The sequence below is a fragment of the Camponotus floridanus genome, unplaced genomic scaffold (genome assembly GCF_003227725.1).
Source record: "Camponotus floridanus strain SB8 unplaced genomic scaffold, Cflo_v7.5 scaffold17, whole genome shotgun sequence".
Taxonomy (NCBI): Eukaryota; Metazoa; Arthropoda; class Insecta; order Hymenoptera; family Formicidae; genus Camponotus; species Camponotus floridanus.
Window position 1 is genome coordinate 1,253,617 of NW_020229292.1, and position 25,914 is coordinate 1,279,530.

At 36.1% G+C, this 25,914-nt stretch overlaps 1 protein-coding gene across 17 annotated transcripts in view; it reads left to right on the forward strand.

Moving 5' to 3' along the window:
* Positions 1-25,914, forward strand: part of LOC105256072 (CUGBP Elav-like family member 1) — a 519,054-nt gene that overhangs the window by 346,845 nt on the left and 146,295 nt on the right. For all 17 annotated transcript variants that reach the window (XM_025407275.1, XM_025407273.1, XM_025407271.1 and 14 more), the window contains one exon: positions 19,025-19,194. In XM_025407275.1, the coding sequence (XP_025263060.1) occupies positions 19,025-19,194 (170 nt within the window). The remainder of the gene's footprint in view (positions 1-19,024; positions 19,195-25,914) is intronic.

Genomic DNA, 25,914 nt, shown 5'->3' on the forward strand with positions numbered 1-25,914 from the left:
TTTAATTAAGGATGTTTTGTACCTGTTTTCAAAATAATGAGAATTGTACAGAATGTCCTCACATATGGTTAGAATCTTCGGTACAATTTTTAAGTCGACTCCCTAAAGCGTTCGCAAGTTATAAGGATTTTAATTTGCACCGAATTAACATGTGTTCTTATGGGAAACGTATAACTACGTCGATTCAAATGACAAAAACACATGGAAATAATATTCAGAATTTGTTTAAAATTTGCAAAAGTTTAGATACAGAGGAAATATTTGGTCAAATAATATTATACAAGTACTATCTGGTTAAAAAGATATTAAATATAATTCAATGAAGTTAGTCATGCATCTGACACAAGGCGAAATTCTCTACCAAAAGTTAATCATTTCAATTAATAAAATTCAGAATATTTCAGTAAAAACGCAATAAAAAAATGAAAAAATACATCTCTGCACTTTAGTTAAGATCAAATTGTATTCCACGCAATTTTTCATACTCAAAATGCACCAAAAGTGGATATATTCGTCAATAATGATTTTCAGCTACTTTTTGCTGGGATTGTATATACAAAGCATCCTTAAATTTTTGGAACAGAACATCTAAGATGATGTGCAGCTTTCGTTAAAAAATTGTTTCCTGAAGTTTTAGGAATTTTGAGTCGGTCAGGAACCGTGGCAGCCAATCTTGCAAAAATATGCAAGAAGGAAATTAAACTTTTATCATTGCTGCGCGCGATAAAACGTCAACATTCGAGGCTCGGTTCGTTTCTCCGGTATTGTACACCGGACCGGGAATAATATCAAGAAGAGCGCGCAATTTGGACGGAATTTACGATTCGTCCTTTGTCACCGACGACGCGGCGCTTTTGCGCGTTTTCGCGGAAGCGACTTTTTACCAAATTCTTTGGAGGCGAAACTAATCGGGAAAGACTTCCGCGGCGCGGAAACTTTTTTCCTCCCACCCCGATTCCGCTTTCCACTTCTGCAGTAGCGAAATGATTATCCGACGCTTCCTCCTTTCAAGGAAGTCCCGCCGCGGAGCCTTCCGTCCTTTACGTACCAGTCTCTTTCTCTAGCGTGTCTACCTAGCTATACCGCCACCCTCTTCACCGGGACTCTATCTCCCGCTCGCCATCTTTTCAGCTCTGTACCCGGCGACCCTACAGCGCCGACTTCCATGACATCTTTGATCACGAAACGCATCTCCAGAGGCGGCAGGACATTCGTGGCAGCCGGCGACCATCTAAGATTTGAATGGGGACTCGGATGCTTTTGATGTCTCCTGGTTACCTGACCGTCATCTCCCGTCTCGGAATCCCTTCTGCCAATTCAATGTCACTTCGGCATACAATCACGCTTCGGAGCACCGGCAGTCTATTAGCTGGGCTGACCTTCACGGGAGATCATGTGCTTTCCGCTGTCGCCTTTCGTTCGCCTTCGATGCCACTTGGGATTGAGATCGATCTAAAAGTTTGCCGTCTAAGAAATGTTTTCAATTGAAGCGAGATTTGGGTATTAAAGACACGCCTGAGAGAAACGTCAAATATATCTATCGATAATTTTGGCGAAGTATAATAAGTTTCATCGTCAAATATTCTCGTAATCACATATGCGATTAAATAAATCTACACTGAGAAAAAAATCTGGTTGCATTAATTAGAATTCTGGTAGATTCAACCAGTATGTCTGTTGGAAAATGGACGAACCAGAATTCTTGTAGGAATTACCAGATGAATCTGATTAATTTCTTCCTGTTAAATTTACCAAATTTTCTGGTTAATAACACTAAACTCGCCAGCACCAAGTCGTCTAAAATTTTTTCCATCTAATTCCAAAAGTCTGTTTAATATTTTGAATTCCAACAAGATTATTGGATAAATTCAATCCAGATTATTGAATAAATTATTTTTAATTCAGTTTGTTAGAAATTAAACTGATAAACAGTGATGCAAGAAGAGAATGCAGCTCAAACACACACAATCAGAGAGAATCAGAGAACACAATCATCTAGCGTCCTCTTTCTGGCACTACTGCTCGTAAGAGAAAAAAATGTACTTTGGATTTAATGTTAATAGTTCTTACTATTAACTAATTACTAGTTTTTTATATACATTTTATGGCAAATTGAATACGAGTTAAGTTAAGAGTGGCTCGCCGCTTAATGTAACAAAAAATTTTATAGATCCAACCAGAAAATACTAACCAAATCCTTATAGTAAAATCTATTAAACGTTTTAATTATAAAAAAATCGAGTCTTATCGTGATAACTAGAAATTCTTGTTTGATTTAACCAAAATGCCTTCAATCATATACGTCTTGTTGGTACAATCAAACAATTTTTCTCAGTGTATCACTAATGTTATTCTTCATATTCAGCTCAACACGACTATTTTTTATTGGGATTTAAATCGATTTAAAACTTTGTCATCTAAGAAATGTTTTCAATTGAAGCGAGATTTGGGTATCAAACACACGCCTGAGAGAAACGTCAAATATATCTACCGATAATTTTGGCGAAGTATAATAAGTTTCATTGTCAAATATCTTGTAATCAAATGCGCGATTAAATAAACCTATCACCAATGTTATTCTTCATATTCAGCTCAACACGACTATTTTTTTATTGGGATTGAGACCGATTTAAAACTTTGTCATCTAAGAAATATTTTCAATTGAAGCGAGATTTGGGTATCAAACACACGCCTGAGAGAAACGTCAAATATATCTACCGATAATTTTGGCGAAGTATAATAAGTTTTATCATCAAATATCTCGTAATCAAATGCGCGATTAAATAAACCTATCACCAATGTTATTCTTTATATTCAGCTCAACACGATTATTTTTATTGGGGTTAAGACCGATTTAAAACTTTGCCATCTAAAAAATGTTTTCAATTGAAGCGAGATTTGGGTATCAAAAACACGCCTGAGAGAAACGTCAAATATATCTACCGATAATTTTGGCGAAGTATAATAAGTTTTATCGTCAAATATCTCGTGATCAAATGCGCGATTAAATAAACCTATCACCAATGTTATTCTTCATATTCAGCTCAACACGACTATTTTTTTATTGGGATTGAGACCGATTTAAAATTTTGCCATCTAAAAAATGTTTTCAATTGAAGCGAGATTTGGGTATTAAAGACACGCCTGAGAGAAACGTCAAATATATCTACCGATAATTTTGGCGAAGTATAATAAGTTTTATCGTCAAATATCTCGTGATCAAATGCGCGATTAAATAAACCTATCATCAATGTTATTCTTCATATTCAGCTCAACACGACTATTTTTTTATTGGGATTGAGATCGATTTAAAATTTTGCCATCTAAAAAATGTTTTCAATTGAAGCGAGATTTGGGTATCAAAGACACGCCTGAGAAAAACGTCAAATATATCTACTGATAATTTTGGCGAAGTATAATAAGTTTTATCGTCAAATATCTCGTAATCAAATGCGCGATTAAATAAACCTATCACCAATATTATTTTTCATATTCAGCTCAACACGATTATTTTTTTATTGGCGTTAAGACCGATTTAAAACTTTGCCATCTAAAAAATGTTTTCAATTGAAGCGATTTGGGTATCAAAGACACGCCTGAGAGAAACGTCAAATATATCTACCGATAATTTTGGCGAAGTATAATAAGTTTTATCGTCAAATATCTCGTAATCAAATGCGCGATTAAATAAATCTATCATCGACGTTATTTTTCATATTCAGCTCTCAACAACACGACTATTTTCGTATTGAAAAAGTCGCCGTTTATCAAAATTTCTGATTGATGTGATAAAGTCTCTAAAATCGATCTCTTAAATTATATTTCACTATAATATTGACAATAATATTGGCAATATTTCAAAGATAAAATCTAAATCTCGATACGCTTGTGTTTCGCAACGGTTCCTGCACTTTCTTATCTCGTGTCCTACTCGTCCGTAAAATTGCACGCGACATTTCAAGACGACACAACGTCGGTACGTGCGCGACGATACCTCGCCGGTGGTCGCGGTACTTTTTGGTCCCGTTGCAGTTCCGACGTATGCGCGACAGCCAAACCAGAATCCTTGTCAGATGGCATCTCAAGGGGATGCACTTTCCGAAACCGACCAATCACTTCTATCTCTTTCGCGCGTGTATAACGTTTTTTTTTCTCTGTCACGCCATTCTCCAGTTACTTTCAATCGACTCTATTCGCTAGCCTGCTTTTAGCTAAATCAGCTAAAAATGTATATTGTAAAGGTTCGACAAAAGAATGCTAAATTGTTGCATTATACATATTTTTGACTTTTAATCAATTTGATTAATGGATTCGTTTAATGCGAAAATGTAGCGTTTTGTAATAATAGATGAATGACACTTGCATTCAGCTCTCATCCGCGTCAGTCTGATTCCGGAATTGGTCTAATGTCAGGATCCTGTCCGATGTCAACGCGAGATAAACGAGATATGATAGCCATGGTAAATGTACAATGCAAATAACGCGCCTGGTCAAGCGTATATGTCCGACCTGTGACTTGTCAAACTTCTTGTTTTCATTGATAATTTGAATTAAAACCAATGTTAATTGAAGCGCATTTGTGATTTTTCATCATTTTACCAACTCATCATTTAAAAATTTATATTATTTAATTTTTTAAACTAAAGTAAACTTGTATATGTGACGTTGGAAAGGTCTCTTTTTAAAATTAAATAATATATTTTTATTATTTATCGCTCCTTTCAATACTAGGCCAGTGGCAACAATTTCGACGTATTTCAAAATTTATTTTGAACACAGGAAAGAGGAGCAAAATCTCTCATCTTCCGATACGTCTTCCGATTCATTACTCAACAGAACCATTACGGCAAAGCGAGAGCTCTCGACGATTTATTGGAACTCTTAACGAAGTTCCGACAGTTAGATGGCTAAGTTACTCGTTAACGTCAGGCGAAAGGGCCGCGGTTTCGCGGGAAGCAGCTTGCGAAAAATCGCAAACAAACTTTGTAAGACGGCCAATCGTCGGACGGCGACTAATCGCTCAAAAGTTATAACGAGAGAGATCCGGCCGTCTGTTATTACGCTAGAAAGCGAAGAAAATAGACGAGGAAGCGGAGAGACAGGAAACCAAAGGAAGGCAGAGAAGTCCGCGCTAGTCGTCACGCGGTCAAGCTTTGCGAATTTTCGCCAACAAAATCAAGTTACCGCTCACCGTGAGTGTAACTTGGAGACGTCTGTGAGGGATTCAATAACTCTTCCGACGATTCTAACTTTCACGCTTTTGTCAGGTCTGTCAGCATTCATAGAAACACTTGTAACCTTTCAAACTCTCTTCTTCTTCTTCTTCGAGCTGCTTTCCGTTTTGTCGATGATGTCCGTTAACTCGATTATATATGTACGGAAAAAAATATTGTGGGGCATTAATTATTAAAATATTATTAAATTAATATTAATATCATTTTATTATATTAACGCAATGGTTTGTTAAATATATTAAATATATTAAATATATTAAATATATTAAATATATTAAATATATTAAATATATTAAATATATTAAATATATTAAATATTATTATTGATTTTTAAATATATATTGATTAAAAAAAATCAATATATATTTAAAAATCAATATATATCAATATATTATTAATTTATTATTATTATTATTTTTTTATACAAATCTAAGAATCTATAATACATCTACATATTTTATAAAATGAAATCTTTGTAGATTCGATTAATTTTCTTGCATTCGAAAAGTAAGGAACATAACACTGTGGTCGGGGGTCACGGGATCATGGGGCATGATTTCACGGGACGGTGGTTGGGTGAGTGTCATGCCATCGGATGGCAAAGCTATGTGCTTCATGTATCATGTACGATGAGTTCAGGGGGATGAGCACGAGATGTTGCGGGAGGAGAAGGGAGGCTGGCTGGAAAGGGAACGGTAATAGGGAAGGGTGCCTCGGCACAATATGACGGAGAGCATTCGATTCAAAAGCAGATGTCGCTTCCGAAACACGGCCTCGTGCCTTGCATATTTATCCGCAAGAAGATACGCGATATGATCCACGAAGAAGGGGTGCAGCAACGGGGAGGAGGGGATGAAACGATTTTCGGCAGGTTCCGCGAGCAAAGATTGGCGATCTGATTATTCCAAAGGATGTAAAGAAGGATGCAAATTTTTACATATGACGTTTACGTAATAATTTCATAAAAATATTATTACATAAAATATTTATATTGTATAACATGTGTGAAAAATATGTAAGAGATAACAGATTCTAGTGTTTAAAAAATGTGCGAGTACATTCGACGATGTATTTAAACGGTTGCAGAACACGATCTTGCTTTTTGTAGCTACGGTGAAATATAAATTATATAGTTAAAGAATAAGCATAATGAAACGCTTAAAAAATGAGAGAGGGAGAGAGAGAGAGAGAGGACAAACGCAGCGGAGGTTGTATTTAGGGACGTTTGCGTAGGCGACTGCGGAAAGAGTGGAACAACGAGTTTATCTGTCCGCGAAAAACTTTGAACTCGGCGCACAGAGGAAATTTTACTCCGCTGATGGTTCGTTAGTAATGCCGGTTTTGTACAGATAGAATTGCACTTTGAGAGTGCGGACCCGCACGAGGGATTTTTTTTTTTTTGCCAACCGAGCGAAGTGCAGCGAAACGAACGTGCCAAAGCTTTTACTCGTGCTTCACTCGCATCGCTCGCATAATGCCCGGCCTTGCATAAAAGTTAAGTAGTATGAAAATGAATGAATTGTCGCGGACTTAAATAAATGACTGAGCTTTGCATTTATCGTCACGCTCAAATTCGACGAATGAAATATTCCCCTTTCTCATTCTCAACATGTTTGTAAATATTCGTGTTGCCCCGAGATGATTTTACATCATTTTCGTGTAATATTATCGTTTAATGAGAGATGTCCACGATTATTTATTCAGAGTAAGCATCCAGAGAAATTAAATTTAATCGTGGCTCAAGTAATTAATGCTATATCATCCTTAAAAATTATTGATATTTTAAAATCGCATATTGTCACTGACAGTTCGCCAATTTGAATGATTGAAAAGATAATGTATGGCAGCGTTATATAAATAGTTAGCAATTCACATGTTGGCAGATATCGTGCTTTGAGGGGGAAATTTTTATTTTCGTCACGTGGTCAAAAACTCTCCCATACGAGTGCCCGAGGAACGAGCTGAAGAGGTCGCAGCGAGTGTGGCAAAACCTAGCACATGGCTCTCTCGCGCATCACTCACGCTTCGTGAAACATATTCACGTCAATTCCAGACGACATAGTGCGCGCAGGGATCGTCCTGAATTCCCCAAAACTACCCTTCCGAGAATGATCTGCACTTGTGACTTGTGTGTCACAATTATACCTGTGCGCTGCTGTTACCTGCTTTATATATTCTCGTACGTGCGCGATGATTGAAAAAGAATTCGTGCTCGTAATAATCGCGATCCACTCGTAACTTATATTCCATTCAATGCAAATTGTTGTTCCAATAAACTTTTCGTATTCGAAATAAATCCATGAATCTGAGAAGAGAGGCGGAGAATAAATATACCTGTTTGTATTATTTCAATAAATTCACTTCCGTTTTCGCGTGAGAGTTATTTTACGATTGAATATAATACTTGGGATGTTTGTATATTTCGACGGAAATATTACTTCGAGTACGTTGTTTTTATAATAGATATTTTTCCAACACACTTTATGATTACAGCGTAGGCAGATTTCAATGTGTATTTTCGCGTGTGTAACGACTCTTTGAAATACGTGTTATTACTGTCTTTTCAATCTTTTCACGATATAATGCCAGCGTCATCACAGATTTCTCTGCGTAAACGTAATAATATTACTTTCGGTGCAATAATTTAAATTTGTTAGCGCCTGTAAGCCAAAATTATGGACCCTTTTCATCGAATGCAAACGAAGACTGCCTTGAAAGCGGACCATAAACGATGCAGAAACCTGGTTATAGTCATGGAAATCTCACTTGAGAAAGGCTTTCGAATTTTTCTCTGGACCTCTTTTAAATGCCGCGATACTTATGCAAACGTGCCTCGTGAATATGTTAGAAGTACCGGCCATATAAATGAATGCTGCATAAAAGGACTCGTAAACAACGCAATCAATGAATAAAGACTAAAGAATAATGGTTTCTTCTTTAATTATCTTTTTATTCTTTAATAATCTGCGTCTAATTTTAAACACTCAATGCAACAAAAAGAGCGCTTATTATTTTATAAACGTGCTATAAATATATTCAAATTCCTGATGAAAAATATTTGAAAACTTTACAAGAGTATTTCTAATAAAATTTAATCAATAGTTGAAAAATATTTTTCACATCGCATCGAATTTTTAATTAAAGCAGCCTATTCTTAGAATAACATTTGATCAAAATTGAATGGGATACTTGGAGGTAAACAATTTCACTCCTAAATTTGCATGAAAAGACAGATGTTTTCTGAGAGACGTATCTTTTGTGGAGATTTTCTATAATATATTTGATCACATTGGAAGATCACAAGATCACAGAAACAGCTAGTCAGCCGTTTCTCCCGTGAGTGATATCACGGCTTTCAGAATCACTGTGAAAAAGCAACGCAAGAAAATTAAACCGAGCGCTAACTCACGAGCTGAGCGAAACCCATTAATTCGAGACGAAAGCGGATCTCGCATACTCGGCTTCTTCTAACTCGTTGCCCGTTAGAAGCTTTTTTTTCCCTTCCTTTTTTTTTTTTTTCGAAACGTCGCGCGTTTCGTCTTCTACGAGAGGACAGATCTGTCAGCATGTTCGTTAGTGCCGGACTCTCGGCAGGGGGCATAAAGCGCGAGCCTTCCCAAATAAATTGAACGGACGAGGCGAATCCCTGACCGACCGAATGTCGGAGAAACGAATAAAGAGGATCGACAAAGCGGGCGAAGAGTAATAAACGAGCGGGTTGTGCGAGTCGGGGGGGTTCACTTCGGGTCGGCTAGTTTTACAGTTCGTGTGTGCCAGTACGAAAGAGAAGTGCTCTCCTCCTCTCGTCAAACAAACAGCCGATAGAGTCTGAGACAAAGCAAACAATTAGACATCGTCGCTCTTAATGGGCGAGACGCCCGTCTAATGGCACTACCTATTATCGTTTCTCTTTCCCGTACTTTTCGGCCGGGAAAATCGCGTCGCCTCCTAAATTGTTGACACTTAATAACGTAACGATTAATAATGACATAACGTCCATGTACGCAAGTATCAAACGTCCTTTTGCAAAGAAAAAATATTTTTCTATTTAATTTCAATACTTTTCTATTTAATTTCAATACTTTTCTATTTAATTTCAATACTTTTAGATAGTATTATCTTCCATCCCTTTTTATTTTGCTTTTCAAATTCCCTTTAAACTCTCTTCCGATTCTGTCAAAAGCAATATTAATAATCACAAGAGTGATATTGTTTCTTGTTGTTTTGGCTGAAAGCTATGATTTGGAAAAATACGAGAAACAAGTCGCAGAGTGTCTCCGAAGAGGCATAACTCCGTCGATGGTTGCCATCATGGAATGCATTGCCTGTAGTAGTCGCGTTTCGTAGTCACCCTCTTGCGCACGTGACTGGATGCAGTTTACCCACTCGACATTTCAAACACTCAAAACTCGAGTTAATCGCCGAAGCGAGAGCGTTTACTCAGAGCCGTTTCTGCGTAGGGGTGCCTCTTGCGCAAGTTACCAACGAGAGAATCGGTCGATGCGCATTGAGAGAGAAAAGGTAGAGAGAGAGAGAGAGAGAGAGAGAAAGAGAGAGAGAGAGAGAGAGGAAAGATGGCAAAGGGTGATGAGGAGATGCCGAGAAACGTTGAACAATTCGTTGCGAGAGAGGTGAAGAACGCTTTACCAATAGCAAACTACAAGCTCACAACTTGATTGTTTTACTAGGGCGTGAATTGGGTCAAGATTTTCTAAGCACCATGAGAAAAATGCATCGAAATCGAAATTATACTTGAGGGGATTAAGATGCGCTCCAAACTATAGGATGGAATAGACAAACAGGAGGAGATAATTCTTCGTGCATTCTCACACACATGATTAATAATATATTTGATGTTAAACAAATGGTTAGTCCCTTCAAGATTATTTTAAGAGAGCTATACTTGTAAAGCTTTTTACGCATTTTAAAATCTACTACAAAAGACACGTGAAAAGGAAATATTTTATTTTCAATTAATTAAATGTGAATAAATTTTATATAGGAAGAAATATGATAATTTTGCGCGAATGTCGATATTTTTGACTAATAGAAAACAAGATAAAACGAATTAAAAAGAACGAAGATTTTAACGTATCGTGCAATCTTTAAAATTAATCATGTCGACTGAACAAATCGCGCGAGCCGGAAGCTGTGGGCGTGTTGAGAGACGGAAAAATAATTAAAATCAATCGGCGGAGCGCGGTGAAAGGGCACGGTATAAGGTTCATGACGGGCAGAAGGAGCGAGAATAAATACCCACCTAACGAGCGCGGAAATTGACGGACCCGTCTGAGGGTGCTTGAGTCCCGGTGCTTTCCCATCGAAACGTCGGAGGTCGAGCGATACCTTTGTCCCTCGTTAAATTCCAAAGGCAGAGCGATATTTTGCCCCCGACGATATTTTTCCACCCACACCCCTTGCACCTTCGGCTTCGTTTCGCTATCGCTCTGATGGGAAACATTCATCGCGAACAACAAAATAAATATAATATTACCGGTAGATTTATATTCGACGGCGTGTTCTGTCTCGGGAGCGAAATACACAGGATTGATTCACGCAGAATGGAGTCTTTACCCTCGTATAAATCGTAGGGCGCGTTTTATTCCCCGTTTATCGTGAATTTCAGCGTCTCAATTAGCAGCAATATCGCATACGAGCGTCCGATCTCTGAACGCTTACGCCAATTAGGGCACTCTAAGGACGAGAACGTCAGTCTGCAGTCGATCTCTGCCCTTCAGCCGTCCCTCAGGGTCCATTTGCCGCATCCTCGCCCTCTAATTAGTCTATCCGATAAACTGGATTATGTCCGTTCCGCACACATCCTTTATTCTCGGTCGCTTTCATTTACACAGAACTGGATCATCGTATTTGAATATGTTCGAATAAACTCATCAGAAATTTTTTATCTAAAAATATGTATGTGCGGATCGCATTCTGTACATGAGCAGAAATTTGGGCTTTTATGAATTTTAAAACATAATTTATGTGAAAGTTTAATGCAATGAAATATAGTAGTAAAAAAATAATTTTCATTTATTCATCTTTATATTATTTTTAATGATTATTTAAAATTTCGTTTAAACATATAATATTTTCTCTCATTGAATTGAATAATATATAAATAATTATATGTACATTTAAAAAATAATAAAATTTCTAATTTTATTTAACAAAGTTTAATATAATTTTATTGCAAATAGTAATTTATTACGGTTAACTCATGCGTTTTATAAATATATGTTCTCTTTAAATATACTTAAAACCATATACTTAATTGCTTAATTATAATATGTTATTATGTTAAACAATATGATCACGCGAAATCAATGTTAATTTTAACATGTACTCTCTCATTCTCTCTCATTCTCTCTCTCTCTCTCTCTCTGTCTTTCATTCTCTCTCTCTCTCTCTCTCTCTCTCTCTCTCTCTCTCTCTCTCTCTCTCTCTCTCTCTCTCTGTCTGTCTGTCTGTATTTTGATAAAGTGTAAATATATAACGGAAAACTGTTGACATCATGCGTATATGCATGAGAGAGAATTAAAAATATATTCATAAATACATTATTGTGTGAAAATTGTTTTGCCCATGAATATGTAAATTAATTCGGTTAAATTTTGATCGTACGGTGCAAAGTTACGTAATGACCTATCTAGAGATAAAGTATCATTTCTGATATTTCTGATAATTCCGAGCAAAAAGTATTATTATTTCGGTCTGAGCATAAAACATTTACTACAGATTTTATGAATTATGAAAAAAAATCTTGCTCCAAAATATTATTACCTTAATATCTCTTTTTTTAGTAATAGGATAATTTCAATAATTTCAATGATAATTCCATGAGAAATTGTACACTAGACGCGAGCTATTCACCTAGTAAACTATTCTAAAGTATGTGCATATATGTCATAGTAATAAATAACGCAGCTTTATTTTACATTCCACGTATAGATCGAACGAATAATTTAAGAATTAAAAAGTAGAGAGAATGTCCGGGATTGAAAAATATATGCGTGGCTCGGAAATTTACGAGCGCGCATGATGGCTCGTCTATAGAAATGGTACAGTGCATCTTCCTTTAGACGATTCCGATACACTCGATCTTAGCGAGACAGTTAAACCGCTCGTAGCCGGGTACCGTTACAAGGTCGTCCTTGTAGTGATGTAACACCGCCGGAGAATTCAGCCCTACGGCCCTTGAAATATCGACGAAGTTGCGAAAGTACCGGGCCTCGAGGACCACGAAGCGAAACTCCCGGAGACCATTGTTCGCCGGAGCCGGTAACTTCGCGAAATCGCCATATATATTATCCGAACGAGTGGCAAAGGACGACGCTCCCGGTATCTTTAACTTTGCGTCTTTTCGCCATTTTTCAGGCACCTTAGCGGATGCCAATAACGGCCATTCTCAATCTGCCTTTATCGCGCGTTCAATAATGGCGTGATTCTATCGAGCTTGTCTCTCGTTCTCAGAAATATCAGGCAGCAATCTAATTATCCTTTTGTATAGACACGATGATGTTAAATTTAATTACTACAATAAATATGAAATTCATGAAATACTACTGGCATTGTTCACAAAGCAAAGCTAAATATCAAATTAATAAATTATACAGATTTTGTGTTACATTATTTCTCTTTATAGATAATCGTTTAGCAGATGTCACATTATAGTCATAATCTAGCAAATTATTACTTGAATTTAATGTATGTATGTAATAAATTTATTTCGCGTAAACACACATAAACGTTCGAAAATTTCCAATGTAGCATGTACTAATTTTACCGTTATTTATAGTTACAAAGGTATTTTGATATATTTCCAAGTCAATTGTTCTAGAAATATTAATACCTGCAATTGTGTGATTTTTATTTCTTTCTCTGTATTGGTTACAAAAATATCTTTTTCTCAAGTCACACGTACATAAGATATTACTTATTTTTTTTTTTAAATAAATATATAAAATTTTATAAAGAGATACATTTTAATACATTAATTGATCAATTTTTAATGCATCTAATATGTGTGTAAACAAAATAACACTAGCATAAACATAAAATTTTTACGCATAATCCTCGCGTATTATGTTTGATAAAATCATAATATGTGTATGCGTCAATAAAGAGACGACTATCAAATATTCTTCCTTCGATCGACATCGACTCAATTAATTAACCGAGAAAAAGAGAGGTCGTTGCCGTGACGGACCCTGTACTCGATATTCATTTACGTTGACGGCTATATTACGTCGAGTGCTCCGCTTGTTTCCCTCTCGTGCTATTAGTGATGTGTAAAGACACGTCTTGACGGTATATTACTTCAGCTAAATTGCACGTCGGGACACAAAGGAAAAGGCGGGAGGGGAGGAAGGTCAATTATGATGACGCGTTACGAGCGATTTGGTCAGCGGAATTGAAGCGATTCTTTTTTTATCACAACGAACGAACTCGCTGAGATTCATCCCTCGAACCGACGCACGCTATATTTAACGTGATTGTTGACTGTTATCGCGAGACCACACTATATTAAACGCTATCTTTTACCTCCGCGTGAATCACCGAAAATGCTGACTTCGAATTGCGAGGTGTCTCTCCATTAATTTCTACCGATCCTATGCTCGTTTCTAACGATAACTCGTCGATTCTACTGTACGATTTATGTGGTTCGTTCTATAATCGTCATTTAAATCTTCTAAAGATGGTAAATAGTGATTCCTTGGAAGGAATATTAAATCTATACAGGCGAATATATAGAGTTTCTTACTATATTTCTTGCTTAATGCTGTCTCAGCTTGATTTGGTCTATGATATTTCTAATTTTTCTAAAATTTAATTGATAAATAAAAAAGATATAATCACAGAAAGAACGTATTGTGAACATATCATGAGTATTTTTTGATTTTCTTAGGGGTTGAAAAATTCTTTACTTCCTTCCCTCATTCTTGGAATGGAATCTCTCCCTGCCATCTTTGCACCCCCCGGTTCACAAGAAAGGAGCAGCATTCCCTATTACAGATAAGATATCAATCGCGACGCATGTACATCCACCGGTACTAATTTTCGTGGTGGTCTGATAATTGAGCGAACGCCTGGACGCCGGAAATACGTAACAGCCGTTACTGTCACGGTAATGTCGATGCAGGATTACGAGTTGCTGGTCGCCCTTGCTCGTAATCAAGGGTCAATTTGCGACACCCACAAATCACGCCGGGATCACCGAAAGTATTCGCAGCGATGCGATTTTACAAAATATCTGATATTTTCCATAAAAAATGAAAAAAATATCACGACGATATATTTTAGAAACATTTCTTATCCACTGTGAAAAGAATGAAAAGTAAAAATCGCCTGTCATATAAACCTAAAAAGAGATGATAGAGGAGAAAAAAAATCACTCATGAATTTAAAATGTTTATAATTTCTAAAAATAAGCACGTGGAATGCTAGATGATAAATTTTGAAATAGGACATTAATAAAGCATTTAAAACGTTTATTCTCTTAAAATTTGCAAACGCGCTGATTATTTTTGAAAACAATTTATTAAATTTGCTTCTGCAGCTTTTAGTCCCGACTCTGAACCGAAGAACTCCTATGAGACTAGTTGGATATTAACTGAGGCACTCTAATTTATAGTTCGCTGTTGTAAACGAAATGTCACGCGTGTTTTCGTAATTAGTTACGTTATATAATGAAAATTCAGCATCATTATGAAAATTTATAATTATTTATTGTCCCTGTTCCATAATGAAACATGTTTTAATTACCAACGCGTTAACATGAAGGTCCATCGTCGGTTTTGTGCTTCCTGATTATCGCAACGAGACCATCTAACTTTCCGGCTAACTTTTCACAGAGATCAAACGGTTTATTGAACGGTGGCCATTTAATTATTTGTCTTATTTGCATCGTCATTAGCGTTATCGCGCTCCGTTAATTTTAACGTGTCATTTTAATTACACGCAATTAACAACTAATGCGAGTGTTACATCCCTACGTAATTCGGTCGAGTTGGAGCTACGATTCTCTCCCGTGTATTTTGCGATAAATCTCGATTAATCTAATCGAAGAGCCATCGCGCGGATCCTGGCACACGTGACCAATCCCGAGGAAGCGAATCGCCAGGATAGACCTTCTCGTTTAGTTAACCTAGTCGCTTCTTTGATTAGTTAACCCACTCCCGTCTTTGTTCGAGAAAGGGGATAGACAAGACGGCGGGAGATGCAGCTCCCTGGAGAGTTCTCTACAGTAGACACCCTCTCCTTTGCTCCCCTGCTCACCCCAGGATCTCCACTCGCACTCCATGGAACGAGATGAGAGTGGCCGCTCGGCCGGAAAATCGCTTTAAACCGCGCCGACTAATATTAACTTTCTCCTATCGTTTCGCGAAATTCCCGAACTCTTTTTTTCTCTCTCCATCGCGCGTCCCAGCCACCGGCAAAAGCTTTCCCTCCCCACGGGGGGTGGGGGGGGGGAGAACACCGTTCCGAAATTTCCTTATTTGCCTTATTTCGTACGGTCGGCCAATCCGGCTTTGTGTAAACTTCGTTTTATCCCGCAAACGGCGAATGTTTTTCTCCCACCATCTTGCCGCTCTTCCGCGATCGATACGTACGCGAAAATTTCGCAACCGGGTAGATGAATCGGCGATACACGAGTCAACGACGAAGTGTCATCGAGGTAATCACGGATATTTCAAGGTCGTATATAATTAACCACTTGGCGCATACCACCGTGTGATCGATCGGGGAACTTTCGGATCCGGGAGGCGTATCGCGGACGATGACTATTAAAGTTGGGTGATTTATAACGGCACAAAAGAGAGGAGCGGAAGATGGAGGAGAATAGAGTCGTGGCGAGCCGCTATTTCAAACGGCCAACTTTATGTAAACGATTTTACGGTGCAACAAACTGTCACGTCTTTCTCCGTCCCTCTCTCTCTCTCTCTCTTAATATGAGTATGAAACGGTAATGCTCTTTTCCGCTCGTATAACCAGTTACATTCCACGATGAGTATAATTCACGCGAGGCGGCTAACCACCCGCTAAAACGCCACATCACGTATCCGGTACATGCAAGTGTGAAAAACCGGAAGCGAGACGAAGCTCTTTGCTTCCAGAATTTCGCATCCGGGAACGTAACTTTACACTACAATTTTTCGATTAGTAATCCGACAGTGTGCTCGGAACTTTAGCTTCACATGGAAACCTTATCTACGTACCTGATGTGATATATATGTATGCAGAGTGTTTCTTAATAAGCGAAAATTTAATTATTAATATATTAAATATATTAATATATTAATTACTAATATATTAATTATATTAAATTTTTAATATGTGAAAAATTTTAAGAGATGATTTTTTGTTGAAAATTAAGCGGGGTTTTTCATATAAACATGTATTCCTGCATCCTTCCCTGTGGAGTTATCTTGCTCCAATTTTGAGAAAAAAATAAAAACCTAATTTTTTCTCAAATTTGAAAGTTAATGAAATGAAGTTAGGTGGATATTTTCTACTAGTAAAAAGGTTATTTATTAGTATTTTTTTCAACCTCTCATATTATTATAAGGAGATAAAACTAGCAACCCCTATTCAATTTTTTATTTAAACTTTTTAATAATTTAGATGATTAATATGATCATCTAAAAATAAAAAGTTTGATTTATTTAGAAACTTTGTTATTTTTTTCATTTTTTTCATAAAATCAGTAGTTTTAATAAAAATAATTTCTGATTAAGAAACACCCTGTATATTTTCTATTTTGTACTTGCAAATGTTTACTGTCATCGTACATTTTTTGTCAGCGAACATTTTATGTATTAAATAAATTAAAAAGTGCAATCTTTTTTTTAAAATAAATAAATATGATAAAACCAGTGCGAATTATACCCTAGTTTAATAATTAAATTGATATTTAAGCAAACTTTCAATTTGAAAAAGAAAGTTTTATGCATTCCTTAGTATATTATCAAGTAAATTTTTATTAGACTACAGTAATTTACTCTTTAAGAGCTTTCAGATCATTAGCAGAAGCTTGCATTATTCAAGCTTCCGTTCAAGTTATTATACGTGCATCGGTTTGCTTCGAATTAAAATCAAAGTCGGATATTCAAATTTAATCGCTAAGAAAATAACATGGCCGTGTTTGCGAGAATAATCAAGAGAAAGAATGTGAATTAAAATCGGACGTAATGTGTGTTTTCGCGGAGAGGAGGGAAAACAGCGAACGGGAGATGAAAAATATTGACTCGAGTATCAGATTTTAATCAACCGCGAGGAATGAAAATATTGGGCGAGGCGACGTCGCATATACGATCCTCGGAGCAGAAAATTAGAAGAAAGTTGGCGAAGCGAGCGGATGATGAATCCGGCTCCAGACGAGTTCGCGTGACGCGATCGAGGGACGCGACAAAGTCCCATGGGAAGGACCTCAAACACGCATAATCCGCACGAAATTACTGCGTGGCGGCGAAAAGCTCCGCGTAAGTTTCGAAAGCGGACGAGCCCGTGCGCGTTCAAATATGTACTCTAGACTAGCCAAACACACCGGTAGTCTTTTACGTGAGCAGCGCGCACATAGCTGTATGTGCTAAAATATCCATGGCGACATACATACGTCGCATACAGTTCGCGCTGCGCAAAATGCAGCGTTAATCCCGCCGTTCGGCGGGAGAGTGCGAGCTCTCTGCGAAAAATTCCGTCAAAAAGCGCACGGACTAAATGCATGTACGTACAAAATACGTACGTGTGGTATACAGGTCGTTCTGCAGGTCTCTCATATTTTCTCTGGATTCCATTTGATTTTCTCTGGATTTCATTTGATTTTAGAGATAAATAGCTGCACATTACGAGGAGCTTCTCCTCGATGTGCGTCTTTGATAGAAACTTATTTTTCATATTTAATTGTCAAAATATTGAAAATTGAAAAATCCAGAGCGATGCATCTCCATAAAATTTTCAGCACTAATGGCAAATTGACTTCGAATTTGTCAGTCTGCAGCTGATACGATATCCAATAACGACATCATATCCTGTATATGAAATAAATCATATTCATAGCGAACATGTCTATAAAATATTCGACCGAATATTTTTCCATTCTCGATACGATAACTTCTAACTCACTTTGTGGCCCACTCGCGGCCATACAGCCGCAATAAAATCATCCTCTACTTCGCTTTTTGCACAGATAAAATGCTTAATATTTTAATCGCTCGTTTAACGAGTGTGATGCCCGTGAGAATATTTCGCGCTTTGCAACGTGTCCAATCAAAAATAGTCGATTGAGTTTTAGGTTGCAAAATATTCGACTGAATGAATCGGCTTGGGAAATAGTTTTATTCGATTTATCCTTTTATAACATTACGAGTAAACACATGTAAATCTTTAGGTATTAAAATCTCGAGTATTTATAATGTCAATATTATTTTAGAAATTTAAGATTTTATTTACATTTATAATTACATTTTATAAAATTACTTGTGCGTATATATTTTGAATATGAAATTTTAATATTTAAAAAAATGTAGCATTAGTATTGAAAAATTAGCAAACATGAAATATTGTGTGTGCCGCGAATATTATAATATTATTTATATCTAGAAAGAGAAGCTTTCCGTGAGAGAGAGAAATCACTTGCATTACTAGGCGGCCACGAGATAAATCTGAACTAATAAAGTGCACGGAAGTCTTTGAACTGTTAACGTATTAATAACGGCATGTTGTTTTTCTTCAGGCACGCATGTTTAATACGCTGCACATACCGCATAAACTTCCTTTTCACATTACAGTATAATGAACAACAACAGCGTGGAGCAGCCGGATCCGGACAACATAAAGATGTTTGTGGGGCAAGTACCTCACGACATGGATGAGAATGACCTGAGGACGATGTTTGAAGAATATGGCCGAGTGCATCAGATAAATATTCTGCGGGACAAAATCACCGGCAGTCATAGAGGTAAGTGAAACTGAACAATTTTATACTTTTGATATAAAAAAATAATATATTTACAATGTCAAAAAAAAAAACGATAAATGTCAAAACATAACTGTCGATCGAAATTAACTCCAAATGCGTTCGGTCTCTGTGATATCAGATAAAGATTGTTCGAAAAATCAAATATAATTTTATTCTTCATGTCTGCATAAACGGACATTTGATACATTATTATCTTTAATTCCTGCTAATTGCAATACGATACGATAATTATGATAAAATATCACAAAATATGTCATAAAGAGCTCGTATAGCGTAAAACGTAGATAGGTTGTAATATATAACACTACTCAATTAATCGGGGAATACCGTCTGATTTTTAAAAACGATTTTTGAGGTTAAATTATGCCAATAAGTCCATTGATTGAATTAATTCGCCCAAAATCATATTTCCAACTATTACGATTAAACCGATTCATCAATGTTTTCGAGTTAATTGAATTTTCAATATACTTGACGTTGCGGCGTTTTGCTATTATTGATGCAGGATCGTAGCAGAATGTGCTGAAATTAATTATTATTCTGCATATTTTGCAAAATGTTGATCTACTTGAAAATTAAGTAAAGTAATAATAATAGAATAATTCTGTATGATTTAAATCACTATTCACATATGCAGTCTTTGCAGTATATTACTTATTAAATTTTCTACGTGAAAGACCAAATATATACAATATAATAATTTGATAAATAAATTAGATAATTAAATCAAATAAGTAAATCAAATAAAAAATATACGAAAAAACAGAGACGCTTTTAAATATATTGGATACTTTAGATCGTGAAATAAATAATTTTGGAGACTTCAATTATAATATAATTAAGAAAAATATAATTAAGAGAAATATTAAAAAGAGAGAGTAATCATTTTGCGACAAAATTATTCAAAGAATTTAATATAATGATAATTGAACAGCTAAAATTTAATTTAAACTGGTTTGTTATCTGGGTCGAAAATAAAGGAAATAAAAAAACAGATAGAATAAAAAATAAAGAACACATATATAAGTTAATATTAAGGTGGTCATTGCTGTTACGGGTCTTCTTATTGTTGGAACATAAATCGATCGTCAGAGGAGAAACGGGGAGATGGGGAACGAGAAAGCAATCCTCGCGAGACCTCACGTCCAAATGCAAGCGCACTTGTAACACGGCTGTCACTAAAATATGCACGTGCTCACCAGTAACGAGCTTTAACGCTCGCTAAATGTCATCCGCATCGGCGAAACTTTGCACAATTACTTTCACTGTACAGATGACTTCAAGTTTGTGGCCGGTGTACAAGTCAGGCGTCGGGTGATTATATGATTGTCCAATATATATATATACATATATATATATATATATATATATATATATATATATATCTCGATTTCTACGCGTACAAAATGGTCGAAACTCACCATGAAGATTGCCAAGCGTAATTACATTTATATCTATCACTATAAAATGTATTCCAAAATAGTGAGAGAAGAGAAATATTCCATTATTAAATATTGCATCATAATAGCAATGACAATAAAACTAGATTAAGATTATAATAATACATTTTATGATAATACATGTGATTTTAATTTTATTTCTTAAAAATCTACTTTATTTCTCTCTCTATTTAAATATAAAATTATATCTGTAGGTATATATTTCTGAGGTTTTTATTATAGAAAATATTTTTCGGAAACTTTTAGTACAAAAAAAAAAGATGTTCATTGCGAAAATCGACGAATGCCACATATATTTAATTTTGCGATTCTCAGTGATTTAACTAGATTTTCTTGACACAGGCTTCAGAAATCTCCAGTAGATAAGTAGATCTGTATGTAAAATGTACGCGATGCACTATCCGGAGTCGGAAGGCGCGAAACGTTGGGATTCTGAGAACTTCCGGAATAATTAATATGGGCGAATTGTAAACGTCATGCGCACCTGCAAAATTGATGGCGGCAGGCAGTACAACTGGGATGAAATTCGTTCCCCATTGTGAAAATTTAACTTGATTACCATGACGTAATGGTGAATTAATGTCCCGCTCGCGGGCCGTTTGTTTAATGCACCGCATTTTAGATTCGAAATCTCTGTCAACGTGGAGTTTCAATTACACGATAAAATAGGCTAATTATCGCTTTCCAATAAACTTCTAGCTGACAATCGTTGTGTTAAGTAGACTTCTCGTATTTTTTTCTCGTTAAATATTAGTTTCATCTATGATTTTTTTAAAAGGGACGGCCAATTATATCTAATTTCCGTAAGCAGTTTACCAGTTTACTAAATAACGTCAGACATTCTGCAGAATCTCATCTCAAAGCGGCGCGCACTATCGGCTTAAAAAAAATTATATTACTATTACTTAAATAAAAAGCGCACGCCGGAATAATACGCTCGGCATAGCGAGCTTGCTCGTCTGATGCTGACTAAACAGCGAAACAGAAGGTAAATTCCACAATACATCGAGGCGCTTTATCTCACCGGTGGAAATAAAACGCGCTGAAATTTCCAGAAATTTTATATTAATTAAGCCGAGCTTGGAATAAGCTCTACTAAAAATTAACAAAGAGTACCTATGGCGTATGTTTGATTTACACGAGAATAAATTTAAACTTTAAATTATTCACAGAGATACCCGCGTAATGCCACGTCATGAAAAAAATTCCTCCGACCATTCCATCGGTGATTACGATGCTATAATACATTTAATTTTAGACACTTCTTACACAAAATCGGATTTAATATAATTTTGTTTGACCAGAAAATATTTTTTATCAAAGTAAAATATTATAATTAAAGATATTATTTTCTTTTCGATTAATCTCTTCGTTATATATAAGTACAATGATCGACAATTGAAACGATTTTAATCGTGCAATTGGAGGATATTTATTTTGTTTTTATCGCGTAATGTAATTGAGAAAGGATTCTCTCTTGGAAAATTTACTAAATATAGTTTACAACTCTATAGCCATTAAACAAAACTGTGCTTTAAAAATGCCAGTGAAAGTTCTTTCCAAGTACTTTTTCTCGACTTGCTTTTACTTACTTCATAGCTACTTTATTCACAGCGATTTATCGAGTGGAATAAAAGCAGGTTCTTTTGCAGTTAATTCTTTCTAATTATTTTTTGACAATAAATTAAATTATCAAATATATTTGTTACTTATATATTTACTCGTCCTAATATAATAATTTTAGTTTTTCTAATTTTAATTCTTAGAATCGTTCTCTAAATTTGTATCGAATTTGCATCCATATACGAAATAACTTTGAGGATTAATGTAATTAATTCAAATATTATATTAATACAATATTATACAATATTATATTATACTATATTATATAAAATTAATTATTATATTATATTAATACAATATTATACAATATTATATTATATTATATTATATAAAATTAATTATTATATTATATTAATACAATATTATACAATATTGTATTAATACAATATCATAAATTCAAGCATCATACATCCAGTCATATGTTTATTCTGGGAGCACAAGGAAGAGATTAAATGATAAAGTCATCCACATTTAAATTAATATCAACTAAAAACTCATGGAATGTTCAATTTGATAGGTCAATAAGAGACAGCAAACTCGTAGCAAACTCCTTTCATGCCCGATTAAAACAAGTGCGGAACCATGTTCGCAATGAAGACCTTCGAGATTGCCATCGTAGCCAATATATTGGAATCCCGAAAGTGTCCGACTGAGCCGCTTCTTGTCGCAAAGTAGTGGAATTCGATACTTCGTTACTTTGTGAGACGCAATACGGGAACGAGAAGGAGGACAACGACGACAGCGGAGGTTTCTCTGCAAACAGAGAGGCGATGCTGCTGTCGTAGAATTTTCCCCGTGAAATTCCGTTACCTTTCGCCAGGCGAAAAGACGTCGGGAAATGTTTTAGTTAAATTAACAGGACTCTCTTCTTGCGCGATGTTTCCCTCCGTCGATTGCGAATTTCTCTTCGACGGAGCTTCCCGCTGTCTCGCCTGCGAAGACATACGGTATCCTTGCGAGACGCGCGTGTCTCTCGCATTTTCGTTCTAAAATCTTTTCGCACGCCGGGATGCTTTGCATGCGAGTCACTCGGGAATTATGTGTTTTATGCTCTAAACAAGAGAGTCAAAGCCTCTTCTCCTGCTGCTCGTTATAATCAGGAGTACGCTCCGCAATTAATCACGCAATTAATCGTCCTTAAGTTGTGCCATGTTTGCCTCGCCTTGCTCTTTCACGTTGAAGAACTTGGATATAGAGATCGGCTCTATATGTCAGTCATACTTAGTGCCTGAAAACTCGCGAAAGATCGATATCCTTCTTAAACAACTATTTTCTTATTATATTGTAATATTTGATAGACTAACTAGGTGTTTCTAATTTAAGAATGTACATAATTTATGCTAAACTGGAAGAAAAAAATAATTATAAAATAGTTATATTGAAAATATATATAGATTATCTTTTTATTTATCGAATTCATATTTATTTTCTTGATAATGACATATTCAGAGCAGATAAGAATAATAGATAATTCAAATACTTTAAGTCCAATCTCAAAGATCAATAAGTTTCTTTTAATTCTGTTTAATTTATTTTGGCAGGAAACATAAATTAAAAGCAACTCCTTTTAAGCAATATCGTGATAGTCCTTTATTTTCCACCCAACGATTATTTCCTCGTGTCTCTTTGTCTTTCGACCTCCTGGCTCTCCCAAAGGCTACCAAAATCGTGAAGAACGCCAAAGACGTCGTAGACCGTGCACTTCAGGATTACAGGAGAAACTTTAAACGAAACTCTGGCGCAGAAGTATCGCAAAGCTGCTTCCTAGCGAGCTTGTGTTCCAACATGTGCAAGTCGGATTCAAGGTAGTTCTTGGTTCTTTTCGTAGAGAGTAGTGGACTTTTCGAAGACAGATAAATTTTTGAAGTCCCATAACGACACTGACCCTGTCAAGCTGGTAACTGAGTGTGCCATATCTTTTACAAGTCTCAAAAAATAGTTTTAAATAATTCCACATAAATTTCAAGGCGCGAGAACACCTCATTTTCATTAAATGCACTTTTTTCAACAGGTATAATTATTTTTATTTTTAAAATATAAATAGGGAAATCTTTCTTTTTTTAACCAAATGCCAGAAATTTGGTAAACGAACGATTTATTGAATCAATAATTATAATTTGTATTACGTATCAATTGTAAAAATAATTCCTTAAGTCCCAAGTTTCAAAATCTTCGTTTCTTTCATTACCTTCGTTTATCCGAGGGAATCATCTTCACTTGTGCAATTAAATTCTATCTTGCAACGCATGATGCAAATACAAAGTGAGATATACGTAACGAATGATGCAACTTACTCCTCGTTGCATCTCCTCCCATCTTCGTTCACGAATTCGCGGTGCCGAAATTAATTGCGGCGGCGAATCGGCGATACCTACTGATGACACCGCCGGAAACAGCTTTAATTAATTGGCAAACTGCTCCCGCGCCAAGAACTGGCACGTGCTTCCAGTCGGCAAACGGCACTTGCTTAGTATTTCCGACGCCCGCTCGTCGATCACTCAGCCTTAATGACGCCTTCTGCCCTTTGTTCACCCCCTCGAGCTGGATCCCACTCAGGATTCCATCCATGCTGGAAATGCGTGTAAATACAAAGACGGCTGGTACATCTCGCGAATTAATCGTCGCGACGCGTTTTGAATTTCTAAGATGCTCTCATCATTTTTCAATGTTTGAATAAATTAAGCAGATTTATGAATCAGGCAATCTGTTAATGCGGGTTAATCTGACGTCGCCTCAATCGAAATCACAAAAATGATTCCGTCATTTTTCAAAACGGATCACTTGCACTTGGTGAAAAATTGATTAAAAAAAAGTTATTATTTAAACGTCATTTTTTTATGATTAAAAAGATACATTTCACAATTTTATACAGACTTTCAAGTGTTGTTTCATTTATATTTTGATTAGCAAAACATTGGAATTAATTTTTCTTCGGCGAGGGTACAAATTTTCGTATCATGTTGCAGAGTTATAGTTTGAAATATGTTTAAAACTCACGGATTTTTCTCAGTGTCGGGAAATACTCATTTTATTTTAGCTGTTTGTCCTTTAGAGAAAAGTGGAAGTTGTTACACGCGTTTCAAACGTCTCGTCTTTTCTTCCCTCCCATTTTCTCCCCGGGGATCACGAAAATACCAACTAGCGGGATGATAAAAACGCGAAAGGCGGACAAAACGAACTGCTTTAATTTAAAGTTGCGTACAGGATTTGGGACTTTTACTTTTTGAGTTTCCTCACGACGACGAGGGCATTTCTCCCCCACGATCTCGTCGTTGGAATCCTACCGCCGCGAACTCGTTACGTTTTCGTCGTAGGGAATTACGCGACTTTGACTAAAGCCAGTTAAAGTCTCGTCAGAGTTGCGACTAAACGGCTTCTGATCCCCGTAATCTTGTGGAACTCATGGCATCGGTCGCTATCGGGCACAGTTTCAAAATTTCATTGATAAACGTCTACGTTGTTAACAGATAACGTAATCTGAAATCTTCACAAAGAAAATCGTGTATCGAATTAGATGCTTTAATTTTAATTCAGCCATTTTAATTCCTATCATACATATATTATTGCAAGAGAGTTTGCACATTTTAAAATAGCTAAAACATTCTCTCTTGCTTAT